The 23,716-nt window shown below is 35.9% G+C and overlaps 1 protein-coding gene across 1 annotated transcript in view; it reads left to right on the top strand.

Moving 5' to 3' along the window:
* Osbpl8 (oxysterol binding protein-like 8) overlaps positions 1 to 23,716 on the top strand; it is a 142,859-nt gene that overhangs the window by 39,484 nt on the left and 79,659 nt on the right. The window contains exons 2-3 of the mRNA XM_013018747.1: positions 10,304 to 10,409; positions 18,944 to 18,982. Coding sequence (XP_012874201.1) covers positions 10,368 to 10,409; positions 18,944 to 18,982 — 81 coding nt within the window. The 5' untranslated portion in view covers positions 10,304 to 10,367. The remainder of the gene's footprint in view (positions 1 to 10,303; positions 10,410 to 18,943; positions 18,983 to 23,716) is intronic.

The following is a 23,716-nucleotide window of genomic DNA, read 5'->3' as shown; positions in this document are numbered from 1 at the left end:
CTCTCCCAATGACATCTATTCCAATTACCCTGTTGAAAATTAGGGAATGGAAATCACTGATTTTTTTTAAATAACTGATTTAAAAAATCTTTTTTAAAAAAGGCCAATTTAAGTAGCATATTGAATATGAGTTTGTCAGATCCATAAAGTGGAGTAAAAAGATCTGCTCTTATCTTGATTTGATTTTTTCCATCTACATCATCTCATTATTACCACTGGAATGTGTTTCCTATTGCCATGTATTGCTACTGAAAACGAAGAATATAAGTGACTGCCTACCAGTTATTTCTATTCACTTGCCAGTCTTTGTTTAGCTTTCTGTCATTTGGCCTTTTGATCTCAGCTTAACCTTCATTTCCTAAGATGAGCTTCCTATGACCTTATGTAAGATCCATTACTTTGATTCTCCAGAGGGTAGGACACTGCTGTAGGACAGTGCTTGGTACACATGGTACTCAGCATGAGGCTAATGGATGTCCTGGGGAAGGCAGATGGATAACCTGAAAGTTAGAAATACAGTGTCATTGGTTCTGCATCTTAAGAACTTAGAGTGTACAGAGAGGTAACATCTTCGTGCCAGAAGAGAAATGGAATTTTTCTCTCCCTCTCCCTCTCCTCACTCTCTCTTCCTCCCTCCCTCTCTCTCTCCCCCTCTTCCACACCCCGCCCTCTCTCCCTCTTTCGCTCTTCCTTTCCCTTCCTCCCTCTTCTTTCCTCCCTCCCTCTCTCCTTCCTTGTCTTCCTCCTTCTTTCTGTCTGTCTGTCCCTCTCCCACTTCTCCCTTTCCTCCCTCCCTCTCTCCCTCTCCTCTACCCCTCTTTTCTTTGGTGTCAGCTTTGGAGCTTGATTAGGGATTGGGTGCTGTTCCTGAGCTTTTGTGCTTAGTGTCAGTGCTGTATCACTTGAGCCACAGGTCCAATTATGGTGTTTTGGTAGTTAGTTGGAGGTAAGATTCACGTGGACTTTCCTGCCCAGGCTGGCTTCATACTTGCAATCCTTGGGACTCAGCTTCCTGAGAAGATATTATGGGTATGGGCCACTAGTGCCCAGCTTAGCTTAATGTATTAAGAAGTAATTGAAAGGCCAGGTTCTGGTGCTTAATAACTGTAATCCTTGATATTCAGGAGGCTAAGGTGTGAAGATCATAGTTCAAATCCAGCCCGGGCAGTAAAGTCTATGAATCTCTTATCTCAGTGTAGCCACCAGAAGTAGGAAAAGCTAGACATGGAGATATGGCCCAAGTGGTAGTTCACTAGCCTTGTGCAAAAAAAGTTCAGGGACAGCACCTACACTCTTAGAGTTCAACCTTAGGAATGGCACAACAGAACAATAAATATGAAGCTGTCTTACTTTAGAATAACATTTCTTATCCTTGTTTGAGAAGGGAAGTATGAATGTATACTAAGAATTCTTTCTACAAATTACCTTGATTTTAGAATATTTTTAAATTGTGTTCTATAAACCATAAATACATTTTTATATATTTAACTATAAAATGTATGATTTATGTGTATATCTCACAGAATCTTACTGCAACCAGATTTTATTACTTGTCAATTCTCTGTAGTCTTATCTGTTTTATGCACATACTTCCTTTAAGTTATAAACTCCATAATTATTTGAAATTACTTCAGTTCTCATTCTTTTGGAGCATTATATATGTATTAGGAGATCAGGTTTGCTTGTGACTAAGTCTTAATAAATAAATGAATGTTAAAAAAAAGAAATTTATAGCCCTCCTCTCTTTCCTACCACAAAGAGAAACAGGGGAGGAGAGAAAAAGGAAAAGCAAAAATAAATAGTGTAAATTAAGTCCTTTAGGTTAAAAAAATTATAATAGTTACTTTTTTTTTTTTTTGGGTAGTCATGGGGCTTGAACTCTGGGCCTGAGCGCTGTCCCTGAGCCCTTCACCTCAAGGCTAGCCATAGTGCTACTTATGGTTTTCTGATGGTTTATTGGAAATTAGAGTCTCACGGCCTGCAAGGGCTGGCTATGAACTATGATCCTTAGATCTCAGCCTCCTGAGTAGCTAGGATTACAGGCATGAGCCACTGGTGCCTGGCTTATGATAGTTCCTGAAGTAATCTTGGTATTTAAAATATATATCTACTATGGTATTTTTTAATATAAAAGAGCCCCAAAAAGGTTTTTTTCTTCACTTTATCACTTATAATTCTAGATTTAGTATCCTGTGTGTTGACAGGTAACACGATGCAAATACCTTTGTTGTAAGACTCAGTGCGTTGTATTACACTAGTCAGTTTACTTCATTTTTTCCTGGAATTATTCCAACTTACCTGAGCCAGGAATGAGGTTTAATGGTTTATGGTATGTTCAGAATCTAGACTAAAAGTAAATGATACTTCATTAATGTATTTTTGTAGATTTATTTTTTAGATATTTGTATAGCCATGGAGACTGTAAATGTTTTTATTTATTTTTATTGTTACTATAAAAGTAATGTACAGAGGGGTTACAGTTACATAATTCAGGTAAAGAGTACATTTCTTTTTGGGTCCTGTCACTCTTTCCATTGATCTCTTTCAGTTTTTCCCTCCCACCCTCACCCATAAGTTGTATACCTCATTATCAACACAGAGGGATGTGTTTTAACCATTACAGAGTGATGTGTAATGAACAGTGAGGCAACAGTAGGTATTTATGGGTAGTGAATTTTATGAAATATGTATACTAAGTGGTTTTTCCTGAGATGATGGGGATTATATGTTAATTTTTATATTGCTAGAATCTGGATACTAGTGATTTCTTACTTTTCATAGAATTTAGACTAGCATTCTGGTTTTTCTTAGGGGACCAGTGCCAGTGATAGAGTTTTGGCTATACTTTGTGTTAGTAATATATACTTACAAACCAACAGATCAAATGAGTCTTCAGTCTTTAGTTTACTTTTGTGTTCTTTAAAATTAACCATTGTCCTTTGGATGAATGATTAGTATTGATCTATCTATCTATCTGTCTGTCTGTCTATCTACTTATCTAAAATAATGCTTGTATTATAAGAATATATTTGTGAAATTTGGAGGCATAAAACGTATTTACATACCTTTGTAGTTCAGAATTTAGGTAATTTATTACATTTTACTATTCCAGTAGACATGCATTTGAGAAAATGGGAACTAGGTTATAATGAGTTTGTTAAATAGATGCTCTGTATGCTCATTAATGTAACTATTAGCTGTTTTTAAGAAGCTGTTTTCTATTTTTATTTCAGTTGTTGTATAAAGGGATTACCATTAACAAAACTGTTTATGAATATAATATATCTTGATCAGTATCGCCCTGTTCAACATTTCTCAACCATCCTTTCCCTAACTACCCCTTCCCTCATTCTTCATAATTTTGGAGGATATACAATGGATTCTTGACTGCAGTCTTCCTTTCTTCTCTTCATTTGTCTACCCTTACCCCTTTCTCCTTGACCCCATCCCACCCCTTTTGAATACTTGCTTCCTGGTGTTTTATTTTGCTGAACTTTGACTTTATCTTTCTAAGGGATTATGCTATTTGAGTTCTCCCTTGAATCTATTGTATTTCAGTTAATGCATTTGAAAACAGTTGCATACCACCCAACAAATTTACTTATAATTTCATTACTAAGTCTAGCTTCCACATATAAAGGAAAACATGCATTGTTTGTGTCTCTGGGCCTGATTCTTCTCAGATGAAGAAATTAGAATGGCCAACAGACACATGAAGAAATGTTCAACATATCTGGCCAATAAGGAATGCAAATCAAAATGACATTGAGATTCTGCCTCACCCCACTAAGAATGGGCCTTTATCAAGAGAACAAATGATGTTAGATGCTGGTGAGGCTGACTAAGAGGGAACCCTAATACACTGTTTGAATGTAAACTTGTTCAACCACTCTGGAAGGCAATATGGAGGTCCCTCAAAAACTTAAACATAGAACCCTATGATAAAACAATTCTACTCCTGGGCATTTATCCAAGAGATTACAAACAGTAAAGCCTACCAGCACAATCATATTCATTGCAGTATTACTCACCACAGTCAAGGTATGGAATCAGCCTGGGCACCCCTCAGTGTAGGAATTGATCAAGAAAAGGTGGTATTACTCATCCATTAGAAAGAATGATATTGTACCATTTATAAAGAAGTGGAAAAATGCTGTTTTAATGAGGGCTTTATGTATTGATTTTTTTAGAAGACTGCTTTTTCTTTTTTTTTTTAGATATACTTATTATTTATTTATTTATTTTTCCTTTTTTTATTGTGAAAATACCATACAGAGGGGTTACAATTCTTATCAAGCATTGTTGCCTCCTCCTTTGTTTCTCCTTCCCATCTTCTCATCCCCCCCCCCAAAGTTGTAAAGTTCCGTTTTTCGACCTAAGGAGACTGCTTTTTCAGTTATCTCTCTGATCAAGATTAATCAAGATAAGTGGAACCATCTAGCCTCCCCCCCCCCCCGCTATCTTTATATATTTAGGACATTTATTGTACTTTTTTGTATAATACTCCATCTTTTATTTTGCATGCTTTTAATTTCATAACACAAAAACCCACACAATACATAACGCCCAATCCTACTGGCAGAGGGAGGGAGGGGGTTAGGGTTTGAATCCCTTGTTTCCTGCCTTGGACATGGGACAGGAGAGAAGATAAACATCAGTGGAGGGAGCATTTATTGTACTTTTATCCCTTCTCTCTGAGATTTGGTTTTATTAGCTCATTTTGTTCTTCTTGGCTGAATATTTTCCTCAACTATGTATCTATCTAAAGTTTAACCTAATATTATTTATTAACTGGGATCCATACACTCCTTCTAGCTAATGTCCATCAGTTTCTCAGCTTTTTTTGCTTGTCTCTTGGTCTTCCAGTATCATGCCCATTACTGTTGCTTTTTTGTTATTGTTATTAAAATAATTACATTATTTATAGGTGCTAAAATATGCTGAGGAATATATGTTACATTGGTTTGTAATTTTTTTTTTGTCTATATGGTGTTGGGGACTGAAACCAGGATCTTATTAATGTTAGGCAAGTGCTTTACTGCACTTGAGCTGCATCCTCAACCCCTATTTTGCAATAATTTTTTTCACAGAAAATAATTTTTATTTCTGTAAGAACATTTGTATTACTATCAATATTGTACAATTGACAGAAATATAAAATAGCTAAGAAACAAGAGGAGGTGGAGATGAATTTTATTTTGGTATTCATTATGTTAGGCAGGATACCCAGTAATTTTTTGCCCATTTCAGTGTCTTTCAGTCTTTCCCAACAGAATGCTCTAGAAGCTAACTAGTCCCTTTTTTTTTTCAGCCTCTAAACCTGCTTACCTTCATCAGCCCTATTAACTTAGTTAAACATAAGTCATTATTTTAGGTATGGCCTAGGAAGATGATTGTCCAGTTTTCATTCTCTCTGATTTAAAGCCTTATGTAATTCTAGCTACAAGGAGGGAAGCAAGAAAGCTGGCCTAGGATCAAAGCACAAGAGCCTATCTGAAAAATAAGCAAAAAGGAATGGGGCCATGGCTTAAGTGATAGGGTGCCTGAGTGCCCTAACAAACCCAGTCCCACCAAAAATATAAAACAATAAAGGTTATATTATTTATAAACATTATTTATAAACATTGTTCAGGTGGTTGTGTCTGTACAAAGAGGTAAAAAAATTGTGTGATTTTGCAATAATTTTTATTAAAGTCATTTGATTAGCTTAATTAAGCAATATTTTTTCTGTCAAAATGGGTGTTGATATTAGCTTGATATTTGGAAACTCATATCTGTATAAGTATATAAGTAAATCCTACTATAAGGTTTAACCTACTATAGATACTGTAGATTAGGTCAGACTTGATAAACCAAATCTCTTATTTTTTGTTAAATAAAAATTTAAATAAAATTGATTATTGAATTTAATCTTAGTGAGAAGTGATATATTATTATATTACACTAATAAAAATATTATTCCTTAAAGGTTACCTTATTCAGTGAACAGGACTTCTGCTTTTGAGAATTTCTGATTTTGTTACAAACTTCTGTGGCATATTGGAAACTATAAACCAATTTTGTACCACTTTTTCCCTTAAGAGTTAACAATCATTCATTCAGTATAGCCTTATTAAGTTGTTTTCTTAAATGACATGTGTTAGTCCTCTCAGCTGTGCTTAGTAGGTGCTCCTTTTTCTTATCTCTGTTGCTGATTCAAGTCTAAAATACAGAATTGTTTTGAAAAAGTACTTTTTTTTAGAGACTTTGTTAGGTTAAGTATAGACAATGAAGAACCTGTTCTCCAGACAGTGTCTGAAGTATGGATATGGTATAGATAGCAAAAACAAGAACATGGTCTTTTATAAAGTTTGAATTTATCTAGTAATTGCATTTAGATTAAGATACAGGCCCAGTTTTTAGCTACACAATTTCAAGAAATGAGCCTTTAGGGTGCTGGTATATAGTATAATTTTACAAAAAATGATTAAATGTTTTTTGTTATTATACAAGCAATATGCTCTCATTTAAAAAAAAAAAGAGAAGAAGAAGAAGAAAGCAAGCGCCAGTGGCTCAACCCTATAATCCTAGCGATTCAGGAGGCCGAGATCTGAGAATTGCATTTGAAGCCAGCCTAGGCAAGAAAGTCCATGAGACTTTTATCTCCCAATTAACTATGCATATACACAAAAATCCCCAGTATTTGCTTGTGTGTGTGTGTGTGTGTGTGTGTGTGCGCACAGATACACATACACACACACACACACACACAGACAATAGGTTTTCATTATCCTCGATTTTTTTTTTTATTACTTAAAGACTTTTGTCTTTTAGGATTTTTTGTTTTTATTAGGCAGTGTTTCAGCTCCTCACAGAGATGAGCAATTTAGTTCACTTATCTTTCAGTTCATTCTTTTATTTCCTTTTCCTGCTCCCTGTTTTTAGTTAGTCATATTATGATTTTTTTTTTACTTTGGGTATGTTTCCTTTGCTTTTTATATAGCATGATATAGAATAAACCTGATAGTTGAAAAACACATCTACTTTCTGGTGAGTTCCACCAATGTCTCTTGCCTGGAGTATAGCAGTAGCTTTCTAATTTCTAATCTGTTCTCAGCAGCCAGAATGACTCTGTGCAAGTTAGATCCTTTCATGTCTTGACTTCTCAAAAGTTGCTTCCCATATTATTCACAGTTAAAATCTTAAGTCTACCAGACTCTACATTTTGAAGGTTAATTACCGTTTTTCATCATTTTCCTCTTTCTATATGCTATGCTAATCTCCTTGCTGTTTTTAATGCTTCTTCCTTGGTGTCTTTGTATTTGCTGTTTCCATTTCTAGCTGAGTAGTTTTGTGGTTCACCCTTCTGTTACTGAGATCCATGGCTCAGAGTCACACCAAGATAAGTTAAAGGCCTAAAGGTTTTTCCAGGTTACCATATCTGAAATTCTCCCCAATTCTTGTGACATGTGAGATAGCCCCTTCCTGCTTAGTTTTCCTTCTTTGTAATGATTGCTCTTTAGTATGTTGATTGAAAATTAATTTAAAATTTATTAAAATTAATTATTGAAAATTTGTCAGATCATATTGTTTGAGGAAACAAATTACTGCAGAAGCTAAAGAAAAACTAACAAAAGGAATTAGATACTGATAAATGTATTATCTGGAGGCAAGGATAAATGCTTTTCTGTGGAAATAGGATGGATTCAGGTTTGTCATTGGTGCTAATAATTCTAGTTACCTGGCATTACCAGCTGAGTAGCTGACAGGAAAATATTTGGTGGTTGGTGCAAAACTTCATGTTTGACAAAGTCCGCATGTCCACTGCCATGAGAAGATCTGCTTTTTGTCTCTTTTTTACCTTCCAAATATTGTGCAATACATTACATTGGTCAAATGTAAATCACTTTTAGAACTGCAGAGGCAACAATATTTTTGCCAAGTGAAGTTTTCATATTTTTACCTTTGTTGACAAACAGAAGATCGCAGAAGGCAGTGAGAAATGAATGGTTAAATGAATATATCTGTACTTAAATAGTAGAAATGAATACATGTTTACTGGTTTGTTATTAGTCAGGGTTCTACAGAAAAACTGAGCCATTAGGAAGGGTGAATATGTGTGAATGTATAGATAAAGAAGGAGATTGATTATTTTAAGGAACTGGCACATGACATTATTGGGGCTAGCATATTCAACATTTGCAGGGCAGACCGGTAGAAACTCAGGGAAGAGTTGATATTGAAATCTTAAATTTCAAGGCAGTCTAGAAGCAGAATTCCTTTAGGATAATCTCAGTTTTCTTTTTCTATTTTTTTTCTTTTCTATTTTTTTTAAAGCCTTCAATGTATTGGATGCCACCCACTCACGTTATGGCGATTAACCTGCTTTACCCTGACTGCTGATTTAAATGTTAATACAACTAAAAATATACTGTCTTAGCAACATAGTTATATTTGGTATTTGACTCAACATCTGGGCATCATAGCTTAGCCAAATTCATAATAAAATTAACCATCATAATTCATATATATATATATATATACATATATATCTTCTTAAACCACATTGTTGTGGGCTAGGTTATGTTTCTCCCTCATATTTCTTTTTTTTTTTTTTTGGTGGGGGGGGGGTTTGGTTGTGGGGCCTGAACTCTGGGCCTGGGCGCTGTCCCTCAGCTCTTCAGCTCAAGGCTAGCGTTCTACCACTTGAGCCACAGCACCACTTCCAGCTTTTTTTTTTTTTTTTTTGCTTATGTGGTGCTGAGGAATTGAACCCAGGGCCTCAGGCATGCAAGGCAAGCACTCTACCACCACTTTCCCAGCCCCTCCCTCATATTTCTAATGAAATTCTAACCCCCAGCACCTTAGAATAGAACTATATTTGGAGATAGGCTCTTTAAGTAAGAGGATTCAAATTCAATATTTCTGATGTCCAATGGCTACTCTGTTCATGGAAAAATTGCTCTAGTATAGAATGGGCCAATCTGTCCATTTGAACACTAAGGCCCTCCTCCATTGAGACTACTGTGTGATAAACAATCACATGTCAATCAGTAAATATTTCAGGCTTTTTAGACTACCTATGGGCTCTCTCTTGTCTCATTCTATTCCCCTTTTTTTCTCTAATAATCCCTTAAAAATGTAAAAAAAAATCATTCTTTTTTTTTTTTTTTTTGGGTCCGGTCGTGGGGCTTGAACTCTGGGCCAGGGCGCTGTCCCTCTACCACTTGAGCCACAGTGCCACTTCCAGCTTTTTTCTTTTTGCTTATGTGGTGCTGAGGAATTGAACCCAGGGCCTCAGGCATGCAAGGCAAGCCCTCTACCACTGAACCACCTTCCCAGCCCAAAAAAAAAAATCATTCTTAAATTATGCACTGTAGTTTGCTATGTATCTTCCTAATTTAAATGTTTTTTTAAAAGTAAGATTTAGTTAAGTGAAAATTGTATTGAGGGAGTACATTTTTTTCCAGAAAATGAGAGTGAAGAAATGCACTGCATTTATTTTAATTATAAATTGGAATAAAGCCAGGAAAACATTAAAATGACATCCAAAGCTATCTATGTGTGTCAGTGTATCTGTCTTACTTGTATATCCATACTCACACACACAGATGGAGAACCAATAGTTTCTCTTCCTGTATGTCAGTTATGAAGACAGGGGAACCAAATAGAGAATTTGAATGTGTAAACACTAAGAAGAAATCTCTCAGTAGAGATAAAGGAGATTAATATTATGGCAAAGTTCAGCAAGACAGATGTCAGCAAACTAAGGATGATTTTTAATTTTTAAAGGATGACAGAAGAGGAGGAGAAAAAAGGAATATATGATATATGAACTGAAAAAGGGCTTATTAATAGTAAGAAAAATTTGAGCAAATGGACAATGGAAGGACTGACAGGACAAATTCTTAATACAAAAGTAAAGCTTTTCATTATCATCATATGCTAGAAAGAACTACATCATAGGTAGAAAACATGCACAAAAGTATGAGAACATAGATCATGTTGGAGGTTTGCATGCCTTTTGTTTTTCACCAATGTGATAATGAAAACTAATTGCATTTTATTAATAGTAGGTAAAATTGAAATTTTAAGCATGTTTTCATTTTGTAGAAATCTTACTAGCTTATCCTACTTAGCTATCCTTTTTAGGAGAATACTTTTTCTTTTTTATTTCCTTCTCAGCCATCACTATTTTACTTTCTAATATACTAATTAGTTTATCTTAATAGACTATTATACATTGATATATTAATATACTTAATAGTTTATTTTCCATATTTCATAATTTTGTATCAGTCTTAATCCAAACTTCTTCTTCTAGGGTTTCCAGACATACAGGATGACTAAATGTTGATGGAAAGAGCATAAGCCTATCTTCTTCCATTATGGAGACAGGTTTATCAGATGGAGAACCTGACCGAACTTCGGTGAGTAGTTCAAATATAGTATAATATAGAACTATATCACTTACAGTTGTAGACTTTCTGATATATGCTATGACTTTAATAAAATATATTGATATCAAATTTTCAAAATGTATTTTTAAAGGCCAAGTGCTAGTGACTCATGCCTATAATTCTAGCTACTTAGGAGTTGAGTTCTGAGAGGCGTGGTTAGGAGCCAGCCCAGAGAAAGTCAAGAGACTCTTTTCTCTAATTAAGCAGCAAAAAGCTGGAAGTGAGCTGTGGCTCAAGTGATAGAACACTATTAGCCTTGAGGGGAAAAGCCCAGTCTGATTTCAAGCCCCAGAACTTTAAAAAGTATTTAAAAAATAAAGATAATGCTTGAACTCCTGTGTTGACAGAATTGCAGATAGTTTATAACTTGTTGGTACACAAACACAACCAGACAATTTTCTGAGTTTTGCTCTCTGTCACTCTCTGGTCTCTTTACCTTCCCATTTGTATTTGTCAGGTATACTGAATTAATAGTTTGTGTTTGTTTTCCCCCAACCTTTTTGTCTATAGTGAAATCAAAGAATAGTAGAGGAAATTAAATGCCTCCAAATCTCAAATTGTGAGCCAGTTATGTGTGTAGCACAGTAAATGACACATTTAAACTATTTATAAATTAAGATCAATTGCCATGTCTGTTCTTTCTGTAGAATTTCTAAGATTTAATAAACATTGCTACCTTGTGATTCAATTATATTCAGACATAAAAATAAGTAAGTAGGGTATGCACAGTATACATTACCCAGTAGATTAAAAAAATACAACTGAGATGAATTCAATGATGATTTGTACTTGTACAAAAAGATTTTGCTCTAAAATGATGTAGCTTTCGATTCTCTTACTGTATGATTAGTGCTTCCATTAAATATTGGTTTATAGACTATTAGGAATGGTTCTGTTAGCTAAAGCAAGGGTGCCTTTCAGTAAAATTTAGTCAACTAGTAGAAATTTTGTCATTTGTGAGATGATAGGTTCTTTGACAAATTTGTGTTGTCTGAATTAAGCAGAGGCCAACTTTCATTTTGGCATATAAAGTCACTATTGTATTGAGTCATTTATAAATCTTAATTTAGTGGCTGTCCTTTGTTCAGCTGCCAGCGGAGAATAGTGTAATGATTAATAGCAAAATGCAATTTTGCTGACATGTACTAACTTGGTCCCAACCTTTTTTAAATTTCTGGGTCAAACTTGTTTGTATCTTATATAACCAAAAAAAGAAGTTAACTAGATAAAGGTTTGTTAATAGAGAATAGAATATGCTTAAAAATAACTTGGCTAATTATTAAGTTTACTGTTATCATGAGCATAAATGGAAAATGAATGGCAGGTTATTTTATTTTTACTATAAATTTCAGAGAAAGTAAATAAGCGTTATCTTTAGAACATGATGTTGATCACATATCTTTTTTTTTTTTTTTTTGCCTGTCCTGGGACTTGAACTCTGGGTCTGGGCTGTCTCTGAGCTTCTCTCAAGGCAAGTGCTCTACCACTTGAGCCACAGCTCCACTTCTGGCTTTTTTGAATAGTTTATTGGAGATAAGAATCTCAGTTTCCTGCCTGGGCTGGCTTGGATCTGTGATCCTCAGATTTCAGCCTCCTGAGTAGCTACGATTATAGGAGTATGCCACCAGTGTCCAGCTACGTACCATCTTTTTAAAAGCTATTGGACTTGCTGGCTCCTCCTGGCTCACCCCTGAAATTCCTGCTATTTGGAAGACTGAGATCTGAGGATCTTAGTTTGAAGCCAGTCAGGAGAGACAAACCAGCAAGACTGTTAACTCTAGTTAACTAGCAAAAGCAGGAAGTAGGAGCGTGGGCCAAGCAGTAGAGTGTCAGCTGGGAGTGAAAAGGGTGTGTAAAGCCTGGCGCTGGTGGCTCACGCCTGTAATCCTAGCTACTCAGGAGGCTGAGATCTGAGGATCGCGGTTCAAAGCCAGCCCGGGCAGGAGAGACTGTGAGACTCCTATCTCCAGTAAACCACCAGAAAACCGGAAGTGGCACTGTAGCTTAAGTGGTAGAGCGCTCGCCTTGAGCTGAAGAGCTGAAGGACAGTGCCCAGGCCCAGAGTTCAAGCCCCACGACCGACAAAAAAAAAAAAAAAAAAAAAAGGGTGTGTAACAATGCAAGGAATTTCCAGCATGACCCTTCCCGTAGAAAAGCCTCAATTAGACTCTTTCTGGTTCTTATTTTTGGTTCTTAGTGATAATTTAATGTCAGAAATAAGACTAGAGAGTGTAGCTAAGTGGCTAGAGTGCTTTCACTTAAAAAAACACAATAGCCAGGCACCAGTGGCTCTTGCCTGTAATCCTAGCTACTCAGGAGGCTGAGATCTGAGGATCACGGTTCAGAGCTAGCCTGGGCAAGAAAGTCCCTTAGATTCTCATCTCCAATAAACCACTCAGAAAACTGGAAGTGACGCTGTGGCTCAAGCGGTAGAATGCTAGCCTTGAGCTGAAGAACTGAGGGTCAGTGCCCAGGCCCAGAGTTTACGCTCCATAATTGACAAAACAAAAACAAAACCCACAATAATAAAAGCAGTTGCGGTTTCCTAAGTATGTATTTCATTAGAGTGTCCTTATAATAGCCATTAAAGGTAGATATATCTATTTTCACTATTATTTAAAATCAGAATATGGGAGAGTAATTATCTCCTTATGACTTATGTGGTAGAACTAAGATGTCTGTTTCTGAATATTCAACCTAAGACATTGACTGTACATACCTCTTGTTTCTAAATAGGATCACTTAAAATTTATTGTAACTTTTTAAAAGTCCATATCTAAGAATATAGTATTAATTTCCACATGAGAATACTTAGGCAAGTATTAATCAACTTTTTCTGATTTTTTTTCTAAACCCTGAGAAGTTGGAACAAAGATGTTTTATTTTATTTAATTTAAAAAAAAAATTTTTTTGGGGGGGGGTCTGGTCGTGGGGCCTGAACTCTGGGCCTGGGTGCTGTCTTTCAGCTCTTCAGTTCAAGGCTAGCGTTCTACCACTTGAGCCACAGCACCACTTCTGGCTTTTTTCTTTTTTCTTTATGTGGTGCTGAGGAATCGAACCCAAGGCCTCAGGCATGCAAGGCAAGCGCTCTACCACTGAGCCACCTTCCCAGCCTGGAACAAAGATGTTTTAAAGTAATGAAAACAAATTTCAAATAACATAAATCTTTTAGCATAAATTACAGAAATTTTCAGCATTTGAAACTAATGTTGAGGGCTACTTGTGAGTTAACAATTTATAAAGTATCACCTTTGGACTGTATTACCTAAGCTAGTTGCTATTTAGATCTGAAAGAGATGGTTTAAGAGCATGGGCTGTATAAGAGCTCTTGAGCTCTTTCACTTAGTTGTATAACTTGGGTAATTCTTTGAACTCTTCAGATTTCCTATTCAATAAAGGCGATTATGATATATCTATTTCCCAGATTAGTATTAGGTCAAAAATACATCTTTAAAAGATGTATTTTTTTCTTATACATTGCCACACAAATTATCTATTAAATAAAAGCTACTATGTTATTGTTGATATAACTATTACTGTTAATCTTAATCTCTGTAAAATTAGAAGCTAGAAGATTGGGCAAAGTGGGTGATTGATGTATATTAGAGTAACAGGAAAAGCATTCTTCAGAGAATATAGACTTTGAATACTACAAGAAAGTAGGGATTATCCTACAGGATGGAGAATAGTAGGAGTCAAGAATAATGCTTAAAGTTTAGGATAAGACAAATAGAAAAAAAAAGAATAAATGTTGGAAGGGAGTGATGCTTATGGGAATAATGATTGACTTGGCAGGACAAATTTATGGAATTCTTTTAAGTGCCAGAGTGAGGAATTTTGGACTTGATTATATAGATAATGGTAAGTTATTTAATATTTTTATGAGAATAGGCTAAATGAATGCCAAAGTAGGATACAAAATGATTTGGATGAGAGAGATCTAAATATATTCAGAGACAATTTCAGTAGTCTTGATGTGAAGTCATGAAAGCTTGGACTAAGCAGTGTCTGTTTATTTTATTTTTATTGATTTTTTTATTATTATTTTTTTTTCTTTTCACATCCCTTCCCAGCCTCCCCCCTCCCCCCAGTCCCAATCCTTCTCCCCCCTCCCCCCCCACACTGACATTGGTCTGTTTAGTTTTGTTCTTGCAAATAAGTTAATTCTCTTTAAATTCACTTGATCATTTTGTTATTTTGCTTGTACATAATTCCATCATGTTAGTGTTGCTTGTCTTAAGTTGTACTGAAAAACATACACTTCAGGATACAAGTGTACATTTAATAAATGTATTAAAATATTTTTCAAGAGCTAGAACTCAAATCATTTTAGAAAATATCTACCAAGAAATGCTTTAGATGCTGTTAGAGTCACATTGTTTTTTTTTGTTTTTTGTTTTGTTGGTCAGTCGTGGAGCTTGAACTCTGGGCCTGGGTGCTGTCCCTCAGCTTTTCAGCTCAAGGCAAGCACTCTACCACTTGAACCACAGCACCTCTTCCGGTTTTCTGGTGGTTAATTGGAGATAAGAGTCTCATGGACTTTCCTGTCCAGGCTAGCTTTGAACCACCATGATCCTCCGATCTCAGCTTCCTGAGTAGCTAGGATTACAGGCGTGAGCCACTGGCGCCTAGCAATGCACTATTTTTTTTTTGCTGGTCCTGGTGCTTGAATTCAGGCTTGCATATTGTTCCTGAGCTTCTTTGTACTCAAGGCTACCACTCTACTGCTTGAGCCACAGCACAAATTCTGTCTTTTTCTGAGTAGTTTATTGGAGATAAGAGTCTCACAGACAGGGCTGGGAAGCTGGCTCAGTGGTAGAGCACTTGCCTTGCATGCCTGAGGCCCTGGGTTCGATTCCTCAGCACCACATAAGCAAAAAAGAAAAAAAGGCGGAAGTGGCATTGTGGTTCAAGTGGTAGAGTGCTAGCCTTGAGATGAAGAACTGAGGCATGGCGCCCAGGCCCAGAGTTCAGGCCCCACGACTGGACCCTTACCTCCCCCCCCCAAAAAAAAAAAGAGTCTCACAGACTTTCCTGCCCAGTTTGGCTTCGAACTGTGACCCTCAGATCTCAGCATCCTAAGCCACCAAAGCCTGGCTTAGTCAAACTTTTATGAATAATTTGAACTAGAGGTACCTTTTTAAATTAAAAAATGGAATATATTCCTCAACTTAAATTGTCATTATTTTTGTTCAAGTATTTCTACTACTAGAGCAAACTGCTTTATTAAGATTATTTGGAATACAAAATCTTTTATTGTATTAAAATTATATAAATGACTTCAGAAGAAAATACTTTGTAGTATTCACAAGTGGTTCTCAATTTAGAAAATCTTTCAAGATTTGAATTCCAATTGAATAATTTCTAAAGTGTAAGGATCCTTACTGTCAGATGGTTTAGTTCTGAGTTCTTAGACTGTAATCAATGAATATTTCCCTAGAGATGACTCATTTTCTGAAATTGTTTCTTACATACGTACTGTTACTGATAACTATTCAGATCATAAAGTAAAACTGTTATTAAAGTTTATTGAAAGCTTTAACATCATAGTCTAAGAAACCTGGCACTATATAACACCTGGCAACATTGTGGTACTTATGCAAGTATACATGACAACTAGTGGAGCTGTCTCAATTTCTGTTATATCAAGTATTTTGAGTTAGAATTAAATGTTGCTATTTTTGTTCTCTATTATAAATAGTCTTAATGTAGCTTAATGTCTTATTTTAATATTTATCATGTTAGTGATAGCATCTTTGTATTTTTAGTGTACATACATTATTTCATTGTTTAATTTCCACATATTTTCAATGTATTTCAATTTATCTTACCTCCTCTACACTCTCCATATTTTTATTTTTAAAATAAACTTTCTTTTAGAAGTTTTAGGTTTACAGAGAAATTATAAAAGTTTGTACAGAGCTCTATATAATGTGTTCCCACTTTCCCCTTACCATTTTATTAACATATGGTGCATTTTATATAATTAATGAATCCGTATTATTTTATTACTAACTGAAGTTCATGTTTTTTTCAGATTTTTCTTAGTTTTATCTCTTTGTTGTTTTTTCAGGGTCTTAATCCATAATGCCACATTAAGCTAGTTAAGATTCTTTGAGACTCTGTCACTTAGTTTTATTTACCTCATTTTTACTAAACTTTAACAGTTTTGGCAGTCAGGTATTTTATACAGTGTCTCCCATCTGAAACTTGTCTGATACTTTTCTCATGAAAAGAATGGGCTTAGAAGTATTAGGAAGAGAGATCACAGAAGTAAAATACCACTTTTTCCACAAGCTAAGGTTATATACTGTCAGCAAAACATTGCACGTTTTGTTGTTACCTTGACTACTTAGCTGAGATAGGTAGTAAAGGAAGTGAATTTTTCACTTAAATCAGAAAAATTATGTAAGTACAATGAACAACAGTATATGAACACCAGCTGTTTGGAGTCCTCGATACTTTCTTAGAGTATAAACAGATTTGAGATCTTAACGTTTGAACATTGCTATTGTAAACCTTAAACAATTGACATTTTAAGAAAGAAAATCGAGTTACTTTATATAAAAAGTGGAACTCTGAAGTTAATGGAAAAGGAAAGGCTAAAAGGAAGAAATGATAGATAGTGTTGCAGCTCAGTATAGATTAAAGTGAGGACACTCATTCAGGAAGTTAGTGGTGAGTTGAGCTTGAGCACAAGTCAGTGGAATCATAGGGGTGGTAAACATGTTGGATAGGCATAAAAGAGATCTAGGATACAACCTTGGGGAAACAAGGGCCAGTATTTGAAGAGCACCAAGTAGAAACAGAGCAAGGGTAGCAAATACTTTGGAAAGAAAGGAAGGAGAGAATTTCAAGAAGAGTCATCACCATGGCAAAGAGAGCGAGTAATCAATTATATTCAATTGGGGAAGAGTTAGTTGTGTTATACCCAAGTTGTCCACTAAGTAGCCATCTGCCACATATGACTAAATTAAAAATTTATAAATTAGGTCTTTTTCCCCATATACATTTTTTATTGTAAAAATACTGAACAGAGGGTTGCAGTCACATGAGTAGGGTTATGAGTACATTTCCTTTGGAGCATTGTTACCTCCTCCTTTGTTTTTCCCCTACCATCCCTTCCCTCCCCAACTCCTCCCTCTTGGCCCCCCCCTCCCCAAATTGTAAAGTTCATTTTCAACTTCTTATTGTTACAACGGGTCAACCTGTATCCTTATTTAAGCATTTTGTTATATCCTTTCCTCTCCCCAAACTATAAAAATGTATATACAAGATATAGGACACCAGAATCAGATACAGTGAAAACAGGGGTTATACTGTGGGGAAAGAACATACAAAAGAAACAAAAGAATAACTAGTACATGTCTAGGACAAGCAAAAAAGTAAAAAAACCATGTACATATAACCATATAAGATGATGTTAAGCAAAATGAACCCCAAGGCAGGGACACAAGTGTTTTTTTCTTTCTTGCTATTGTTTTTAACATACTTGTAATGCACTATAAATTAGTTCTTTAGTCTCATTATCCATGTTACAAGAATTCAGTGGCTACATACAGGATATCTACCAGTTTTTGAATTCTACAGCTGGAATTGTAAATTAGTAAGTGGGGTGAAACTAATGCAATAGAGAAACAGAGTTGAGAAAGGCAGTGATAAGGGTCTGACTAAGTGGTATTGATGGCAAAGGAAGAAGGATTGGATGTGAGGTAGACCTCTGGAGGCAAAGAAAGTAATCAGAACTTAATGACTTGATAGGATGTTAGGTGAGGAAAAGAGAGTCTGATGACTCAAGGCTTAGATCTGAGACAAAGAAGGATGGGCAGATCAGTGTGGCAGTGTTTTGGGGAGAGAGCTACTTTGTGCTATTTTTCTGAAATAAAAATGCTTTCCAAAACAAGCTTAAAGCCCTTCTTTGTTAATAGAATTTTAGAACTGGAACTTAAATGACCAAATATACAGATAGAAATGTTTTGGAGATTTGCTAGTTTTGAAGAAAAGACTTGGAAATTACCTGGGCAAAGGTGATAAATTGAGCCTAACCACGAGTGGAATCTGCAGAAAAAAAGCCAGTAGAGGAAGAACAAGTAGTTGTACCTGTACAGTGGTCATGACAGTGCACTTATTGAGTGAAAAGACAAAGAAGCAGGAAAATAGGAAAAGGGAAGCCATAGCAATGCAGTATTTTAGGAGAAGAGGGCTTGCCTGGTGAAAAGCTCAGAGCGTTAAAAATATACATGAAGAATAGAAACTGAAAGCCATTCTAGGACATTCCAGAGAGAATTTAACAGGCTGAAAATTGATTAGAATTTTCTGAAGTCTCAGGATTTAAGAAAAAAATTGAAGAGTTCAGTTTCTAGCATAAAAGTATTATTCTGTATCCTTTCTTTTTAAATTGTACTTCTTAGATTATTTTACCACTTACTTGGTAAACTGTGGCAGTCTTTAGATTTAGATACATGAGATTAAATCACTCCTGAGAAAATTTATTTTCTCTTTAGATCTTGCCATATTCAGAAGTTGCTGAAGTTCAAGAGACAGTGAGTAATATATGATGCTGTGTTTAAAATGTTAATGCTTCTGTATTTTTCTAGGATTTCATGTTAAGACAATATTTTCCACTGTACTTAATAACAGATACTTATGTCATTCTGAGAAATAGCAAGCATAGATGGAAAATATCAGTTTAAAATATTTGCCTTTATCCAAAATGTAAATAGGTTTATTGCTTACTTCCTGAGTATAACCACTGTTAATATTTTGGTAGCTTCTTTCCAAAATTTGCTTATATAGGTATACAAAAACAAATAAGATCATGTAATACAAACTTCTTTGTAATGTGTTTTTTGTTGGATTTTTATTATGGTACTGGGTTTGAATTCAGTTCCTTTTTTTGATAAAGCAAGCATTCTACCCCTTGAGGTATGCCTCCAGCTTTTATAATGTACTTTTTTTTTTTTTTTTGTCGGTCGTGGGGCTTGAACTCTGGGTCTGGGCGCTGTCCCTCAGCTCTTCAGCTCAAGGGGAGCGCTCTACCACTTGAGCTACAGCGCCACTTCCCATTTTCTGGTGGTTTATTGGAGATAGGAGTCTCACGGTCTCTCCTGCCCGGGCTGGCTTTGAACCGCGATCCTCAGATCTCAGCCTCCTGAGTAGCTAGGATTACAGGCGTGAGCCACCAGCGCCCGGCTTTATAATGTACTTTTAAAAATTAATATACAAAAGATGTTTTTCAGTTTAAAATAACCACTTTAGATTACTGTGAATCATGTTATGATTAATATCTATGGACAAATGTTTTTGAACATTTTGAATGATCACCCCAGTGATTCTTGAAGTAGAACTTGTTGGATTAAAAGTGTGCATTTGGTTATTTTAAGATAACTACCTAGCAGGCCAGATCATGCTCTTATCTAACAGTGATAAGCTCTAGTTCCCAGAAAAGTATTCCTTTAAAACCTCTCCTGTAAAACTCAGGAATAAAATGTGCATATGATTTTGTAGCCAATTACAAGAATATAAAAAAGTCAAGCTAAGTATAGAGTGATGACTTCCATTCTAAGAACAAGCAGATCTCAGCTGCATTGTATATTCTTCAGTGAAGATTCTTATTCTGGGAGCCAAAGATAGCACTAACAGAGCACCCTTGAGATGTTTTGTATAATCCTTTCAAAATGTGATTTCTGGGACCAGCTGCAGCAGCGTTGCTTCTGTGAGAACTGCTTGGTCAATTTGTATTGGTGGGAGAGATGCCATAAGCTTTCTCAGTGCTTGATAGGAACTTCATGCTTTTCCTTTAACATACCACATGACAAGTTGAGCTAATAATATATCTAAAGTGGAAATGCTGTGCTAAAGACAATGAAATAAAGCTATAGATTTCACGTTTGGGTTTTTCTTTTTTTTTAGTATGATAAAGTAACCATTTGTTTTGGTTTGATTGAGTCTTAGGGGATTCTTAGGATGGAGGTCATGATGATGAGCCTCTACTTTTTCCTTATCATTTCTTAAAAAATGGTGTATTTTGTGCTAATTGGAGAAAAGGTGGAGAAAACAGACATAAAGCAAGATTATATTTTTATATAATACTTTTTTACAATTTATAATCAGTAAAGATTTAGATAATGGCTATAAATATTGTATTCAAAAGACTTGTGGATATTTTATAAGGAATAAGACAAGTTTTTCAAAGACAATATTTTGTCCAATCTTTTTTTTGAGTTGTTTTTTTTTTATTGTCAAGGTGATGTACAGAGGGGTTACAGTTATGTACATAAGGTAATAAGTATGTTTCTGGTCAAACTTGCTACCTTTTCCCTCATTTTTCGCCTATTTTCCCTCTTCTCACCCTCCCCACCCCTAAGTTGTACAGATCATTTTCAACATATTGTCTTATGTATATTGCTGTTGCATTGGTTCTTTGTCTCACCATTCTGTTGTTCCCCTTTTTGTCCAATCTTGATGGTCTTTTTTTCTGAACAAACTTGAGAAGTTCCTGGATTTTTTTGAGGTGCTAGCAGTATTTTGTACTTTAAAAAAGCCCCCCAAAAAGCCTAGCTTTAGTTTTTAGTATCTTAAAAGATTCTTGTGTAGTTAGTTATTTGACATCAGTAATTTCACATTAACTCTACAGATACAATACGGTACTGTCCAAAGTAAACCAAGATCCTAAAAGCATTTAGATTAAAGTTTGTGGTGTGCAGGTTAGCCATGTGCAGCAGACTAAGTCTTCACTAAAATGATATGTTACTTGGCAAAAATGTTATATAATCTTCACTTACTTATATCTTGCTTCTCATTAGCAGTATTTAAAATCAACTTGGGAAGGGTGCTCTTATTGGCATCCAGTTTAATGCCTTTGTATCTGTATTCTGGGAAAGGTTTCTGAAGCCATGTTGACTTTTCATTGTATTTTGACTTGATTTTGGCGTTTTGGCTTGATTCGTAGTTCTCTTGCCCATTGTAATATGTTTCTCTGGTGTCCTTTTATCCTGTGCTGATTTTTAGTCTTCAGTGATTAAGGCATTCTGATCATACATGATCATACAGGTTAACTCACATATATTGTAATGTGAGGTTTTTTTTCTCTCTGGCAGCCTGAATTTCTCTCTGTGCTGCCTTATATACCCAACGATGTACTTGTCATTTCACTTTGATACCTACCAGACATTTCAAACTTGTCCCAAACTGAACTCTGTAATATTTTGTTCCAAAACCCAGCTGCTCTTAGTGTCTTTTCCATCTCAGATAATGTCATTTCCATCCTCCCAAGTTCCCAGTTCCCAGAGCTTAACACATCTTGATTCCTTCTTTCACTTAGCTCCCACTGGGTAGATTTGGAAATTCTGTTATTCTGCCTTCAATATACATTTAGAAATCAACTACTTCTTGGTTTACTGCTCCTGAATACTTGTTTAAAGTCCCCTCCCCTATAGTAGTGCAGGAACTTCCCAGCTGTACTAGTTGAATAGATAATGTCTATTTCCATCATTATTCAGTTCTTTAAACTGAAAATTAAGATCATGACACAGGTGTACTTGACAATATAATACTCAGAGTAAATGCATTTGGAGATTTTTGGTAGCAAATCTTCAGAAGTTAATAGTGATTATAGAAGTTACTGGTGATTCAGAAGTTAAGGGTGATTTTTCTGCACTCTGCTGTTAATTAAAAAATACAGAACTATATAACAAAACAAGATTTTTAATATTTTACTCCATATAGAAGATCAAGTCTAAAACCTTCAAATGTGCCTGGCTTGTGAAACTAAATATTCCAAACTATGTGAATGTATGAGTAGAATCACTACTTTCCTTTAGAAAGTTATGGGTAAATCAAGGAAAACTGTCAGTGCAAGAAGATTTTAAAATTTAGGGGTGGGGGATACTTGAGTTTGCACTTACAGCATCATGATTGCTGAATAGTCATTCTGTCACTTGAACCTTACTCTCAGTCCCTTTTACTTTAGGTTATTTTTCAGATATAATCCCTCCCCCCCCCCCCAACTGGGATAGCCTTTAATTGGTGCCTCCTACCTATGCTTCCCACATAACTGGTATTACAAAATGTGCCACCATGCCTGGCTTGTTTGTTGAGATAGGAGTCTCATTGATATTTTTTGTCTGGACTGGCCTTAGAACACAATTCTCCTTGCTGGATGGCTCATATCTATTTGCTTAGCTACAGAGGAGACTGGGATCTTACAGAGAGAGAGAGAGAGACACACACACACACACACATACACAAGAGAGAGAGAGACACACACACACACACCTTCTGATCACTGCCTCCCATTTAGCTAGGATTACAGATTTGAGCCATCGTACACACACACACACACACACACACACACACACACATGAGCCATCGTACACACGTACACACACACACACACACACACACACACACCTACCTTTCTGATCACTGCCTCCCATTTAGCTAGGATTACAGATTTGAGCCATCCCATCGTACCCAGGTCTCAATTAAGGGAGATTTTAAATGAATCTCTGAAGCATTTGTAAAGTTTGGCACAATTGTCTCTATCAGCTTTCTAACTTCTTTCAGTTTTCCAGTGTTACATTATTTACAACAAGTGACCCCCAAAGTTAAGTTTAGCAAAATAACATGTTTATTATTTCACGTTATTTGGGTCAGGAATCCAAGAACAACTTAGCAAGATATCTCTGACTCAGTCTCTTATGTGGCTGCAGCTATGATACTTGGAAGGAGGTACTGCTTTTATGTGTATTGAAAACTAGATTGGGTGAATGGAGGATGGAGAGAGAGATCCTCTTCCAAGTTCATTTAAATGTCTGGTTTAATTTATGAATCTGAAATCAACTCATAGAGGAATAAGCTTAAATGAGTAAATGCAACAAATATTAATAGACAAATGCCTTTTAAGGCATTAGGACACAATTTCAAAGTCTGTTAAATAGCCATATCTTTAAGGTAGTTACAAGTCCAAGATTTTTTTTTTTGTTGGTTGTGGGGCTTGAACTCTGGTCTTGAGCGCTGTCCCTCTGCTCAAGGTGAGTGCTCTACCACTTCCGGTTTTCTGGTGGCTTATTGGAGATAAGAGTCTCAAGGTCTTTCCTTCCCGGGCTGGCTTTGAATACAATCCTCAGATCTCAGCCTCCTGAGTAGCTAGGATTACAGGCGTGAGCCACCGGCACCTGGCTACAAGTCCAAGATTTTCTGCATGATTACAGGCCCCGGTTGTGGGGCCTGAACTCTGGGCCTGGGCACTGTCCCTCAGCTCTTCAGCTCAAGGC

This window comes from Dipodomys ordii, unplaced genomic scaffold (genome assembly GCF_000151885.1).
Source record: "Dipodomys ordii isolate 6190 unplaced genomic scaffold, Dord_2.0 Scaffold3, whole genome shotgun sequence".
Classification (NCBI taxonomy): Eukaryota; Metazoa; Chordata; class Mammalia; order Rodentia; family Heteromyidae; genus Dipodomys; species Dipodomys ordii.
This window is presented reverse-complemented; position numbering and strand designations above follow the sequence as displayed.